The sequence below is a fragment of the Seriola aureovittata genome, chromosome 7 (genome assembly GCF_021018895.1).
Source record: "Seriola aureovittata isolate HTS-2021-v1 ecotype China chromosome 7, ASM2101889v1, whole genome shotgun sequence".
NCBI lineage: Eukaryota > Metazoa > Chordata > Actinopteri > Carangiformes > Carangidae > Seriola > Seriola aureovittata.
In genome coordinates this window covers 7313650-7328674 of record NC_079370.1, presented here as the reverse complement: position 1 = coordinate 7328674, position 15025 = coordinate 7313650, and the positions used below count along the sequence as shown (strand labels likewise).

At 37.2% G+C, this 15025-nt stretch overlaps 1 protein-coding gene and 2 long non-coding RNA genes across 6 annotated transcripts; 1 reads left to right on the top strand and 2 right to left on the bottom strand.

Moving 5' to 3' along the window:
- Window positions 1-307: 307 nt before the first annotated feature.
- On the bottom strand, window positions 308-4266 carry LOC130172471 (uncharacterized). The gene is made up of 6 exons (XR_008828267.1): window positions 4069-4266; window positions 2686-2703; window positions 2357-2386; window positions 1910-1957; window positions 1622-1678; window positions 308-960 (listed from the first exon to the last, which is right to left on the bottom strand). It is a non-coding gene; the product is annotated as an uncharacterized LOC130172471 (long non-coding RNA).
- LOC130172472 (uncharacterized) lies at window positions 2710-5751 on the top strand. Its single transcript, XR_008828268.1, has 3 exons — window positions 2710-3766; window positions 5170-5217; window positions 5449-5751. It is a non-coding gene; the product is annotated as an uncharacterized LOC130172472 (long non-coding RNA).
- Window positions 5752-5894: 143 nt separating this feature from the next.
- dhdds (dehydrodolichyl diphosphate synthase) lies at window positions 5895-12587 on the bottom strand. Of its 4 annotated transcripts, none has more exons than XM_056381227.1 (9): window positions 12521-12587; window positions 12056-12136; window positions 10610-10726; window positions 10364-10506; window positions 8962-9078; window positions 8725-8826; window positions 8511-8625; window positions 7607-7714; window positions 5895-6649 (listed from the first exon to the last, which is right to left on the bottom strand). In XM_056381227.1, exons 2-9 carry the CDS (start codon window positions 12116-12118, stop codon window positions 6407-6409), a joined length of 1008 nt encoding a protein of 335 aa, XP_056237202.1. In that variant the 5' UTR covers window positions 12119-12136; window positions 12521-12587; the 3' UTR covers window positions 5895-6406. The 4 variants fall into 4 exon arrangements, with proteins under 4 accessions (XP_056237202.1, XP_056237200.1, XP_056237201.1 ...); XM_056381225.1 differs by having other exon boundaries at window positions 12509-12569; XM_056381226.1 differs by having other exon boundaries at window positions 12419-12543.
- Between the last annotated feature and the right edge of the window lie 2438 nt (window positions 12588-15025).

The window sequence follows — 15025 nt, the reverse complement described above, 5'->3', positions numbered from 1 at the left end:
ACTTCTTCCACTCCTGAGTTTGTGGTTTTCTTCCACTGCTGTTTTTTTCCAAGTCAGCCAAAGTTTAGTCATGTACAGTTATGGGGATTCATACAGGAGAGGAGCTGATGTTGTCAAAAATACACATCAGCTGTTTGAAAGACAGGCATGTGGGGAAAAAACCTAAAATTAATGTGGCCCTTTGAGATGAAGTAGCTTGCATTTGTTTTGTGACTGTCAGTTAAGACAATTCAAAGATCACTTCATCCTAACCCCCCCCCCCCCCGTCTCTTTAAGGTTTTCATCTCACGACAAAGTCACAGCAAAATGACATTTTGAAAATTTTTATTCAAGAACATTTAGATCAACCATGAAGTCAGAAAAGCTTCCTTTCCCCTAACAGAAACATAACTTAACAGAACTTTATATCAGATGATCAGGTTCACATCATACATGTTTTTGGGATGTATCAAACTTTTGACCTAATAACAGTATTTTTCTGTGGCATTTTCACTGACTACATCTAATGTCGACATACAGTGTTTCAAAACATTTGGTAAGCAAATCTTGTCATTAGTTAAACATTAAAATACAAGGGATAAAAGGTAAAATTCCTATTCTCCCTCAAATTTTAACAATATTCTTTAGCTGCCTTATGTTTAAAATTAGATTTAAAATCCAACTTGTTGGAAAATATCTATTATTCAGCAGTTTAAAATAAAAAAAACAGGATTAGACAAACTAAAAATGCCACTTCTACAAGATATGGACGGTATCGTTTTTAAATCGATATAAAATGGATATGAATGTGACGACAAAGTTTTGTTACATCAAGTGCAAGCCCAAAACAAACCTATAAATGACATTTGTAATATAAAACTTGGTAAAAAATACTTATTTAAAACTGTACAATCACCAAGTACACAGAGTGAGCACATCGACCGTTATTCATTTGGCTTCAGTGGCTTCGGCCTTTGGCTCCTAGGGACAGAAAATAAAACTGTGTTACATGCAGTGCTTGTTTTGGCATGACAGTACATTACCCTCAACTCTGACTGCCATATCATATTTTTCATCTTATTTAGTGTATTGCAGGGTGCTTGCAAGTTTGATGAAGTCAGAGACAGATCCTTTTAATACCAAATAAAATGGGAGGGGGTAAAAAAAATGTATTGACACAAGGTAAGTGCACCAATAAAACAACAACTTCTGATGTCTGAAACTTTATTCAAGATGCATAAATGGTAATAGTCCAAAAATGTGTTTGTGAATTTTCAGACATTTCCAGAACTTGCAGAAAGTCTATTGAGTTTGATTGGCAGTGTGTTTTTGAGTAAGTCATTTTGTATGCTTAAATTAACATTAAGCACCAAGTGTATGTGACAGGTCAGCAGCTGCGTTTTAGTATTGAGGAGTCTGCAAATAAAGAATCAATTCCTTCACACTAATATTAGTATCTTACATTCAGTGTGTTCTTTCTGTGTACCCTCAACACTCCTCACATATGAAGAAAAAGCAATAAACAACTCAATGTTATATTTGACTACTGTTTAAGGGAAACTTATAAAAACATGTTAATAATATTACAGAGTGGTGGATTATGGTAATTTGCCAACATGAATCATGTCCTACAGACACAAACCTCAGCCTTGGTGCTCCCGTTCTCAGCTGGTTTGGCCTTCTTTGCTTTGGGTCCCTTCTGCAAATTAACATGACAATTGATTAATAACAGATTACAGCTCCCTTGCTCGTATACAATTATCACATGCTTAAGAAAAATGAAGAAAAACAAGTGTACCAAAACATCTAAAACGTTTCTCAAAGGCTTTTGCCCTGAACTTATTGTCCTTTCCAGGGCCATGGATCTGTTTCACATGTGACACAGACAGAGGTGTTCTGCTGAGATCAGTGTTATCAATCAGTTTCATACTTTTGCTGCAGCTTTTTTCTTAGTCTCCACTGGTGCCGCTTTAGGTTTCTGCAAAACAAGAAGAAGGACATTTCAAATTGTATGTGACAATAGATAACACAATAGAAGTGCATGGGTGAAAAAACAACTGCTTGTGACACTAAGCATATTATCAATTAATAATCCCTGCTTTTTACTCTAACTGCAAAACACTGATAATAGGGTCTGTTACTTCCACTTGTACCTTACAAAAAGAAAAATAATTAAAAACTGATTTAATAAATTGATATAGAAAGGGAATTTATGTGCAATTAAAATAACACAGGTGATGGGCTTATCAATTTTAATGCTTCCTCTAAGTTATTCCTTGGAGGAAGCTGTTATCTCGAATCAACTATCTTGTGGATGAGAAATAAGAATTACAATCGTTCATAATTAATTGCTTAAGAGTGTTTCTCAGGAGCTTACCAAGGCCAGCCGTGGCGAACATCTTCTTTGCTATAGAGATATCAGGAAGAAAAACTTTTGTGATAAATGCAGATGTAGTTGCCTTATTTTTAATACATGACTGTAACTAAATACTTAGAGGCCCAAAGTGGCCATTGGACAGCTTATCCAGTCAAAATGACTTTAAACAGAAAAATTACATTTAAGGCGGGATTTAACCACAAATGTAGATATACTGAAAAATTCAAATACATTCTGAATTACTTTCTGACAAAAGAGCATCAGTGTAATATGAGTAATATAAATAAATACAAATATAAACAATATTTTTTTTTTTTTTTTTTACAAACCTCAGGGGGCACAATTTGCTGAAAAGACAAGAAACAGAAAAGCAGAATATTACAATTAGAATACCATCTTTATGACAAACTCATAACAACTCAAACATCACAATAATATTAAAAAGTCACAGGGTATCTTTCAGCAGACACGATCATGTACCGGCAGAAAAATAAAACACACAAGGCCTAAAGACAAATTAAGAAAATTTCCCCACTGCTGCCGATTCTCAAATTCACAAAGAACTTCCCGCGCATATTTGAATTCAAATTTGGGCTGTCCTGTCACCAGTACACCGCCTTGGCGCCCTGACAGCTTCCTTTGTTTTGTATCAGTGCGCGCCGACACACAGCTGTTGGGAAACTGATAAGATTACTACTTCACTAATCTGTACCTACCGCGATACGGTAAATGCAACCATACGTAAGGCTGCAGAGGTTGCGTACAAATCAACATTACATTTGAGCTGAGATTTTAATATACCCGAGTCATATTTATTTTTCTTAATATCTCATTTTTAAATGTTAAATTTGTATTTTTTTTTAAGAGCACAAGATGTTGCTACAGGATCGTGTAACCACTAATTACACGCAAAATTAACATAATCCTGGTGTAGCATTATAGCAATATATTATAAATGTTTATACAACTCTACATTTGTGCATTTACTGATACGCACTGGTGCACATAAACATCAGCAGATTTCGATATTTCAAAGCTATGGTTGAAAAACTGGCTAATGAAATATAAAAACAGCTTTAAAATCAACATACACGAACACGCCTGACTTTTCTGATTCAAAACAGTGGAGGAGGAGAAAAAAAAAAAAAAAAAAAAAACTCCCCTCCCCCCGCTCTTTCCTCAAATTTGCAGGTTATGTTTGAACTTATTTTGATAATTTCATTTGTTGACCATCTGTTCATTTCAAATCAACAGTTATGCATTCGTGTTAATGTTTTAACTATGCATTTGCAGCGTGAATCGAAAGTTTATTGTTGCGTTTTAACCTGTCAAGATTCCCCCCCAAATGAAGAGGGAAAACACAGACGGTGCCAAGAATTTAACACAAGCCCAATGACAACGACTGCACTAGTAAGAGCTTTGACGCAGACATGAAATTATCACCGTGTATTTTATAAAACTGTTTTTTTTTTTTTTTTAATCTGAATCGAAGATATTTTACATGACTAGCAACAATATAAACTTTTATTTTTTCGACGAATGGGAGGATGCCTGAACAGGTCTCCTGTCAGACCGCCATTGCTGTAACGTTTGTTGGGGATGATGACGTTCCTCTGATGCAGAAATGTCAAACGCTGCCTAACGTTAACCCCAAGTTAACAACACGAGCCTAATGCGCAGAGTTAAAATAAAATAAAAATACGAAATCTTACCTTCGTTTTGCCCATGTTGCTGGCAGGAAATGAACGGAAAGCTCAGAAAAAATTTACGTAAAATTTGGCTTTTTCGCGGAGAGATGACACACAACAACCAACCAGTCGCTGTGTAAAATGGCGAATGTATAATGCAAACGAATGTTTTTGTAGTTTATACACTGAAATATAAGAACGAAACCGGTTTGAACCAGTTTTGTATTTCGAAGTCTGTCATTGGATGTAGATATGTCACGTGTTTACAGGTACCACCCATTTGTTAAAGAGGCAGGAGGCAGCCTGGAAAATGCTTATTAGTGCCGCAGGGAGGCGCTGTATTCAAAGTTTCTCAGGGTATCTGCAGGAAAAGTTTTTAAAAAGGCACTGATTTTAGTTTCTTCAAAAAGTCCCTCAAAGGTAGGAGATGAAATTTACAAAGGTCCTAAATATTTTCTCTGGCCTGATATTAGCAGGTATTCTAATTGTAATATTCTGCAAATTCTGCAGTTTGTAAAAGTAAATTAGATTGTATTTCACCTTTTCAGTATATCGATGCTTGAGATTTGTGATTAACTGCTGCATTTAATGTAATTTTTCAGTTTGAAGTCATTTTGACTGGATAATCTGTCCAGCACCCACCTTAGGCCTGTAAATATTTAGTTAAAGTCATGCATTAGAAATAAGGTAACTCCATCTGCAATTATCACAGAAGTTTTTCTTCCTAATATCGCTATAGCAAAGACGTTCCCCATGGCTGGCCTTGATAAGGTCCTGAGAAACACACTTAAGAAATGGATTATGAACAATAACTATTTTGGCTTGTGATTATACTAACAGCTTCCTCTCCAAGGAATAACTTCAGCCTCTAAAAATTAATAAACCCATCTTATTTGAATTGCACATACATGTTCCATTTTATATCCTGTTATTAAAATCAAATTTTTAATTATTATTTTTTGTGACAAGAGGAGGTAACAAACCCTATTATCAGTGTTTTGCAGTTGGGATTATTAGCTAATAATATGCTTAGTGTCACAAGCTGTTGTTTTTTCACCCATGCACTTCTATTGTGTTATCTATTGTTACATACAGTTTCAAAATTTCCTTCTTCTTGTTTTGCAGAAACCTAATGCGACACCAGTGGAGACTTAGAAAAAAGCTGCGGCAAAAGTATGAAACTGATTGATAACACTAGCTGATCTCAACAGAACACCTCTGTCTGTGTCACATGTGAAACAGATTCATTGCCCTGGAAGGGACATTAAGTTTGACCAAGTTCAGGGCAAAAGCCTTTGAGAAACGTTTTAGATGCTCGGTAAATTAGTCTTAAGCATGTGATAATTGCATACCAGCAGGGGAGCTGTAATCTGTTTGTAATCAATTGTTATGCTTTTTTTGTAGAAGGGAACCTAAGTAATGGTCAAACCTGCCGAGAATGGGAGCTGCAAGACTGAGGTTTGTTTCTTTACGAGAGAGAGAGCTTCCTCTGTAATTGTTACACAATATATTTTTTCTTATAATATAAAAATACTCAGTTATAATTAAAAGTCCTGAAATGAAAATGTTATTCAAGTAGAACTACAGAAGTCTTATCAGTATATTACTTTATGTATCAAAAGTAAAAGTATTATTATACGATTATTATTACTGTTGCATGTTGATGTGTACGCAGCATTTTACTGCTGTAGTTGGTTGACGTTTGTTAATAATAATGTCTTAAGTATAGGTTAAGATATTAGATATCAGTACACTGAAAGACTGATGTAAGAACTGGGGCAACTGTTAATTGACAGTCAACAGTGACGTGTGCTACACAAGTACAAAGGTATGAGTCATACATCATTCAATCATATCTGACATACAGTAATCACTTTATTCTGTTAAGAAAGCTGGTCAAAATTTAGTTACTAGTTCATCAACATCACACTCAAGAGACAACACTTTCTTTGGGCCTCAACAAATATTAAAACAGCACTGATTTAGATTAATCCGGGTTACTGCTTTGGAAGCATTTCCAAAACAAAGGATCTCTGGGTTTCATTCGTAGAATCAGATCTTCCAAGCAACGGCATGCATCTGACACATAACTCACACAATTATTTAACTATATCTTGACCAGACATTTCCATGTATTAGACTTCTTTTCTTTTCTTTTTTCAAATCTACAGTCATAAATATCACAATTATTCTACAGCCCCATAGGGGTAAAATTGCCCTCTCATATCATACAAATAAGCAACAAAATGAAACTGTTCCCAGTTACTGTTCACTCTTCTCTTTTCCACAGAAGCCCTTTTGGGAAGGGGACGAGACAGATTTCATCCCCATTCCACCAACTGCTTTCGTCTTCAGAGTTTTCCTAGGCTAAGACACCTTCAGTGCATAAGTCATTAAAGAAAGAGTCTCTCTTGTGCTTCAGTGCTTCTAGGAAATCATGAACTCGTTCTTCCCGGCAGGCGGTGTGGTGCAGCAGTGCCTCTTGTCTTCTCTGGGCGTCGGCAGGTTTTCCATTCCCATGATGCTGCAGGTGCTCTGCTACACAGGCACGATCTGCCTCTAGCTGCAGTAAGGCCTGGTGATCTCGATGGAGGTCTCTAGCTTTCTAAAATAGAATACACACTGAGTTTTAATTAGACCTACATAAGCAGGAATTGTTTTAATTACTGATTAAAGACATGTCCTTTTTATTTTGGTGTCATTAACATAGATGTATGCTGTACAAACCGTTTTTGCAAGTAATAGGCCAGTATTACTTGCAAAAACGGTAAAAGATATTTCCTTTGTCTGTGAAAAAAGTGGCTGTGATAAACTGACCCATTCAGGTAAGGTAAGGTTGTCAGTCTTAGCTGTTTTGCAACAAAACATGCAGTTCTTTTAAATTTAATTTCTGTGATTTGGGCCCAAATAACTGATGTGCATATAACAATGTTTGGCATTTGTTGAGATTGTCCGAGTTGCTGAATCATTTCTGATGCAATACTTTCATATAGCAAATATCCTTAATTTTGATGAATATATTGATAACCAGTTATTTTTAAACTTGCCGACAAAGTTTCTCCTGCATTTGGAATATATTCCTTTGCGTTTTGATGTTTCTCACCTTGCTACATTGCATCAGTTTGTGAGTGTTTTAAAGTCATGATTGACTTTCCAAACCAACATACAACCAACTAAGGTTTGAGGAGGTCAGACAGACTCTGACCGTCTCCTTTAGTACTTTCGGTCCAGACAGATACACTGACTGAAAAGATACCTGCCACAATATTTCAAGGAGTGCAGTTGAATCAATAAAGGGTCAAAAAACAAACAAACAAATCTACACTCAGTTGGCAGTCAATATTCGATACACCTGGCTGAAACTAATGCAATAATACAACAGTCCTGCAGTAAATCCTCCGCTCATGACAGTTATAATGTTCAGTTTGTGTACTGTATTGTGTTATACGAACATGTGCTTCTATTATTTTGTCCACCCCATTTATATCAATAAAGGTAGGCTAACTATAACTGAAACATTTAATACAATGAAAAACAAATGGTGTCACAATAAAAGTCTTACCTGAATAGATTTGTGATTTAACTGATACTGGAGAATGGCTTCACACAAGTTCCAGAAAGAGTACTCTGGCCACAGAACTGACTGAAACACTAGACAGGAGTGGGAAGTCTGCGGGATAGAAGATAAAAGTGAATCAATACAAATGTCAGAGGTGAAGCTGTGAAGTGTTTGATAAAGTGTGATTTTGCAGGTCAAATTATTACTTGGTTAATAGTGTCTGTCATGGACTGAACCCCTAATTTGGTGTATAATACTTTATAGGCATAAAAGCAGTTATAGCAAAAATTTTATGTGAAAAACAGAGTGCTTTTCTAAGAGAAGTCCGATGATAAACATGTAAAGAAGGCAATCGAGTCTGTTATAGCTGACATGAACATGCTGTTTAAGACTGATGGCTTTATAAGATAACCCTTCATTAAAAATCAATTTAAAATTTTAAAGTCCTATGGAATGCAATTGCATAGTAACACATAATGTCATTCCAACCAGTTTTACGGGAAAAACAAAAAACACACTTGTATCATGTCTGTATCATGCATCATGACATGCATTCACAGGTCTTGCAGATATTTTTTGTCGACATCAAAGACACAGTAGTTGCAATGTCCACGTAAACTGAAAGCCTTATTCAAAGTTGTGGTTGGAGGTGAATACTTTGAGCAGAATAACCTGACATACAAGTCTAACTACCAAGGACTACAGCTACTGTAATTTCAAAAAATGTAATCATTACTGCTAATTTGCAGTGATCAACAAACACTAAATCAAGCTTGGAAATTCATATCTTCAATCTTACTTTAATGTTGTCAAAGTTTAAGTGAGATCCCTCAGGGGACATATTAAAAGACAACAACTCTCATCTTCAATTGGTGTCATCTTCCCACACAGTCATTCTCATCCTCACCTGCCAAAGAAGGAAGTCGCTGAGGCGCACCTCTCCAGAGGTGCGGATGAGCAGATCAGGATTGGGAGAGTTATTGCTGTACAGACACTCACTTAGCAGCGCTTCTGAAACATCACTGAGCACCACATAAAACACAAAACAGCTCATTAAAGAAACAGCTCCCCTGATTAAGATATAGACAGTTTAACTCAGTACTGTCTTGCCCATTGTTTACCTTGCTTTGATCAAGCCCTGCTCCACTCCCCAGGCCATTTCCCTGACTGCATTTGTGATTTCATATCTTGACGTGTAGGCGAAACACACATTCAGGAAACATCTGCAAAACAAGCATTTGTATAATTGAGGTGATTTATAATGTATAATCTATTTATGTCAGGTGCGTCTTAAAGTGATAACACTGAGTTACTAATGATGAGGGTCATAGAGGGAGAGGCTAAATTAATAAACATACTTATTGTGAGCCTTGGTTGTGATCACAGCTTTGGCAATCAGCTGCTGAAGGTCGAGTGGCAGCATGTCTAAGTCACCCAGCACCCGGATACACACACCATGCTTTTCCAGATTGTCCCTAAAGGAGGAGAGAGAAGCATGAAGAACAGGGAGAACAGCATGACTACAAAGCCGCTTAAAACGTGTCTGTCTGCATTTCCCATCCAGGATTGCACAAAGTGTTAGTATTCAGTGAGTACAGTTTGACACAGTCTGAAGTCCAGTGTCTTGTGTATGGGTAGTTAGTCACATGTTGGTGTTCAACACTAATCAGCCTCCATCATAAACCATCGTCTTGGTATCATCAGCCTTGTAAACATTAAAAGAATGGTTGCAAGATATCTTGATCCACATACTGAAAATACCCAGTGCCACAACAATCAAGATCAAAGATATTTCACAACTGCAGAGCCACAACAAATTCTAAACGCGCATTATATTTTGAGTTGATTGTGCTCATCAACTTCAGGGAATTGAGACATTTTCCAAAGAATGACGTGTTTCTTAAGAAAGGAGGAACAAAGTAAACATAAGCAGTGAAGCCAACATGCCACTTGACATCTTGGCCAAGGCAGAAGAAATTAGTCATGAGTAAAATATTCCTCTGTCTAAAAACATGAGGGTAGCTCTGGCAATCCAATAGCAGAGCTCTCTCTCTCTCTCTCTCTCAGCATCTAGTGGCTATTTCTGGAACTGTGGATTAACACACCTCTCTATTGGCTTCAAAATCCAACCATGGCAGATGTCAGTTAGATAAGTGTTTTTTTTCGACATCTATATTTGCACAGTTATAGCAAAATCCATGGGTGTAAACTAGACATCATGGCATATTGCATGTGAAAGAGACAGTATCAGTCAAAGTTGCAACAGAAATAATTGATATTGTGCACTCCTATTTATAAAGCAGCCTTTCTTCCCTTTGGTCACCCTGGCATCAGTCCATAGTAACTTACTCTGTGGGCAACACAGTGTTTATTAGTCGGTGTTGTTGTCTAATGTAATAAATTACGGGAAAAAAAATCCAATGTTTCTTCCCAGAGTCCTGTCGATGTCAACGTTATTGAGATTAAAACATCAACAGTGAGCTTTAATAGGACACAAAAACATCTGTGGCCCCATTAGCTGGCAACATTTAACAGGTGGTTTGATTCAATTTGGCAAAGCCTGATAATGAAATATGCAAGTTTCAGTCCTGCAAAGACACTTACTTTAAGTACACAGCAGTGCTGCAGCACTTCATCTGGTTCCTCTAAACTTTACTTTGAGTGTCTTATGATGTGTAAAATGTGACTAAGATGTCCCACAATCAACAGCAAAGTGAAAACCTATTTTAAAATGTTTAGAATCCCGAACTTGAAACTCACCGTTCCTCCAACAGCCTTTCAAATTTCTGCTTGGCCAGCTCCATCAGCCCATCCACTTCATCTTTAGTGCGTTTGAAGTTCTCAATGCTGAAGGCGTACACTGTCACCTCCGGGATGTTGAGATGCTTACACCAACGTAGTGTCTGGTGGGGAAGGGACAATGGATTACACATACATGAACAACCTATTTTATGCCCAGACTACATGTTTTTGCAAAGACAAGCTTTAAATCCAGTGCAGCCTCACCTCTGCCAGCTTGTTGAAGCCCTGCATATGCCCTTCCTGCCGCTCCATGTTTTTCTTACGTGCAAAGCGACGGTTGCCATCCATGATGAAGGCCACATGTTTAGGCATGGGTCCAGCCTGGGAGACACAGCACAGAGCAGGACAATCAAAGGAGATGTCAGGTGTACTGTTAATATTACAGCGATACAGAGCTGAAAGGATTTGTCAATCAAAAGAGAGGAAATAAAAAAAACAATTGTGATAATCAATCATTCAGTCATGGGTGATGTAAAATTCTGTCTTCTGTGACAGTAAACTCAATCTACATACTAGCTTCCAGACATTTCACAGTATTCATTAGCAGATGGCATATGAGGAACTTCCATCAGCTGACAAAGATCATGAGATACAGTTTAAAGCATGGAAAAAGTGGTTGCGTTTTCAAAACAAATATCTTGCTAAAAGCATTTTGCACTATTTACTGGCATTTCACAGACTTATGATTAATATAATTAATTAAGAATATCAATTGCAGATTACTTGATAAGAATTGTTAGTTGCAGCCCTACAGTGGTAGCTGATTGCTTCTGGGTGATAGAAACTAGTTACAGTTTCTGTCAGTTCTCATGTATGAAATTTACATTCAAGTCACATAACTAAGCCTCTGTATTTTCAAAAGAGACAGATGTATGCAAAAGAGACTTACCAAGTACTAACTTAACATGGTGAACATTTGCAAATGTCACAATTAATCAGTTTATTATTTCTCTATTTCCTAAGTTCATGGAGAAAAAAGTGACAGTATATTAACATTTGAAGAAAAGGGGTTTTTATATGTTTGCTGCAGGGGTAGTTTTTACTTCTATTCACTTCAAAAATCAGTAAAAAATGTAATTTGCCCAAACCTCTGCATTCAACTGTAGCCTCAATATAAATTGACAAACAACACATAACACCGTTCTTAATATATTTTTCTTTTACCCATTTGGATGATAACAATTTCTGACTGCTGTGCAATAAAAAAAAATAATTAAAATTTCTCAATTTCCTCTCCAAGTTGCCAGAAAAATGACATCTCCTTGCTCATTTCATAAAAAGTAAAAATAAAAAATAATATGAATATATGTTTTTTGTAAGGAAATATACAATGCAATGTAACACAAATTTAACTGATACTAAAACATAGTTTATTTTGTTCAAGGCATCTTGGCACAACTTGAGAAACAAATGAAAAATCTTTTTTATTGTGCAATGAAGCTAATGTTTCTTCATCTAGATGGTTTGAAGAGTCTCTGAGGATTCTGCAAATGCCTCCAGAAGTGGGGTAAGTGTTGTTTAATGATCTTGTGGGGTTTTTTTTCCAGAAATAAATTATGCTTAGCTGTGTGGCTCAAATGTATTGGCAGCACATGAGAGGCACTAACTGGAGCTAGACAAAGAGGTATAAGAGTACAGATTTAGGCTTACCTTTAGGACATTGGCTGAAATCTTTTCAAGCAGGTTTAATTCACCTTCCCGTATCCACGACATTTTCAGGCTTTAAACGGTCTGAAAATAGGCGATTAATGGTCTTATAAATATTTGTGAACGTTAACCTCATAAGCCAGCCTACTCTTGACGTTGAAAAAAAATCAAGTTACTATTTAAATCAAAGAATAATTATTCGAGTGTCTTATAATCGTCATTTTAAAAAATATTTCATTTTACATGCAGCCAATGAGGGATTCATCCGTTAACTGACAGCCTGTCTCACAAGACATGCAATGAACTTAACTGCTATGATGCTTAAAAAGCTCAAACCTAGACTCACATGGTCCAGAAAACACCTACTCTTAATGGCAACTGCTCAGTTCATTCAGACTATTGAAGCACACGCTGTCCTTCTTTCAAATTACTCTCATTTTATCACATTTCACAGACCTTCCAACTCACAGCTTTTTTACGATGACGACCTCTTCCGCACTGAAGTCAAGTGACGTTCGCACACGATGACGACTTCCTGTCACGTGCTAGTAGATTTCAGAGTAAATGGATGGACTGCTTTATTTTTTTTTTTCTCAGAGATGGGCGTTATCCTGCCCTTAATTGGCTACTGCTCTGTTAGGTTGTGGAATGAAAAGTGATGATTGGGTAGAGTTAGACTAATATTTCAGGGTAAAAACCAAACAGAGGCAGGGTAGATGCGGGTCTTCGCCCTCTGAGGGTCTGTAAAAAAGTAATGTGGATGCGTCTGCAGCCATAGGCGGAGCGAGGAGGGTGGCTTATGGGGATCCAGCCCCAGATGTTTTCCCAAAAGCCTCGAATCTTATATGGAGTTTATAAGAACATTATTTATATTTATATCTTAAACTTGGTGTCATTTCCTCTCTAGCTGGACCGGCAAATCAATGTAGCTCTATTAGTACTCTACTGGGGAAGTAGCCACATACAGGTCATGGACAACTTGTGGAGCATTTGGGCTTTACTCAAAAAACTTGATGGAAGCATCAGTAGGAATAGGAGTAGAGATGATGAGGGGAGTGGGAAATGAGTAAAAAGCTGAAGTTAAGGGAAGAAGAGAGGAGAAAAATATGTGATGAAGAACCAGGAGGAGAGGGGATGAGAACGGGTGAGAAGACCGTTTGGACCGCGGACTGTTCTCTGAGCCAGGCATGGACTCACTGAGGCCTTCCTGCTTTTTGTCTTCCATATTTAAAGCAAAGTTGGCGCCTTTCGCCCCAATGCCCGTATGCTCGCAGTCCATTAAAGCAGACAGATGCGCGCACTGAAAACTGTCACAGGTGAAAAGTTTCGGCGTTTGTTTGTTCCCCAGTTCACTTTTCTTATGCTGTTATTCAAATTATTCTGGCAAAGACTCGACCAGGTCTGGGCCCAGAGATCCGGCTGAAGTGCGGTCTGCCTGGTTTTCTGAGTCCAACAACCCACAACCAGGCACAAAGCACGCCACACGTGCCAGACGGCCATTACTGTTCTGGCGGTGGGCCTGAACGGCGTTTGTTAATTTCTTGCTAGTTTCCCCATACCAGCCCTTCCCTTAGATGAAGGATGGAATCAGATTACATAACATGCTGTTTTATTAAAAGACATATTTACACACAGAGTAAACCAGCATGAAGTCCACACGCAGCAGCAAAAATCAATAAGCTGCAGCTGTAAGTGAAGGTAAGTCCAACAGCAGCTGTGCACGAAGTTCAAGTAACTAATAAATAATAATCACAACGTTCATAAACATACAGTTCATTAATTTGAAAGCAATTCTGACTAAATGAAAGGCTTAAATGTCACATGAGTTACTCCTGGACCCAGAGACAGTTAAGTCTGTATTATCTGTCCTAAAGCTTTTAATTGAACCTCCCACATTAAGAGCAATTGAGTGCAAATCATGAACTAATACGGCAGAAGAACAGACTCTGGACACAAAGACTTGCAAATGTCATTCTAAAAAAGTGAAAGGCTTGTTTTCATCAGTCAGGCTATTAGAGTTATATAGCTGAAATTACTTTGAGCCACTAAATTACTTCACTAAACCCATAATCTACAGTAGCTGTGTAATGTACCGCCTAACAGGTCTCATCCAGATTTTGAATTGGATATGAAAATAACAATCAAAGCAAGCGTTTTATGGGAAGAAAGAGCAAACAAAAGCGGGAAAGATTTTTACCTTTCTGTTTCATCCAACTAATCAGCTGTATGAGAGACACACAGTTCAGGCAGTGGCCATCAGATATGTTTATATATTCAGTTACCTTGTGAAAACTGGTAATTAAGACATGTATCAAAGCTGACACATACTTTCAGTTGGTATTTATTTTGATTAGAACCAGATATGTAGCCACATTGGTAATTATGATTAAGAGTTGGCTGCTTAAATTACTGTTGCATCAATATTTTACTTTGGAATATTGTATAATGTGGCAAGTGAGAGATTCTCAGACTAACAAGACAGATCCTCACCAACACTGACTGACTTTTAAAGACACCTGCTGATCACTTCAACAAACTGCAGCCTCAGCAATGATTGAAATATGACTAAAAATAATGATTCCTGTCCCAAAACAGCAACAGGGCTGCTTTGTGACAGTGGTTGTAACTTGTTCATGTCAAAATGTTTTAACAAGTTGTCAAAAATCTGCCAAAGAGGCTGTGAAAGCAGACGAACTGAACCAATTATTTGTTGACATTTTACTTGATATGTGGTCTGGATTTAAATGTAGATTTATCATCTAAACATTAAATCTGTGAATTCTACTCCAGCATAATGTACAAAAATAGGTGTCAAAATTAGTGATGCTGTTCATGCCAAATTCACTCCCCACCTAAATTCAAAATAGCAACAACAGAAAATTTTTGCCTCTTTTTATGTGGCAGTAATGAATATTAGTCATGATTTTTTTCTTGGGCAACGATCATATTTTTCCCAAATGATGTACAAATGGC

Coding starts and splice junctions, on each gene's coding strand:
- dhdds (XM_056381227.1), bottom strand. CDS start 12,118: ATGTCGTGGATACGGGAAGGTGAATTAAACCTGCTTGAAAAGATTTCA. Junction 8,626..8,724: donor CAGGGCTTGATCAAAGCAAG/GTAAACAATGGG, acceptor TGTGGTGCTCAG/TGATGTTTCAGAAGCGCTGC. Junction 7,715..8,510: donor GCGACTTCCTTCTTTGGCAG/GTGAGGATGAGA, acceptor TCTATCCCGCAG/ACTTCCCACTCCTGTCTAGT.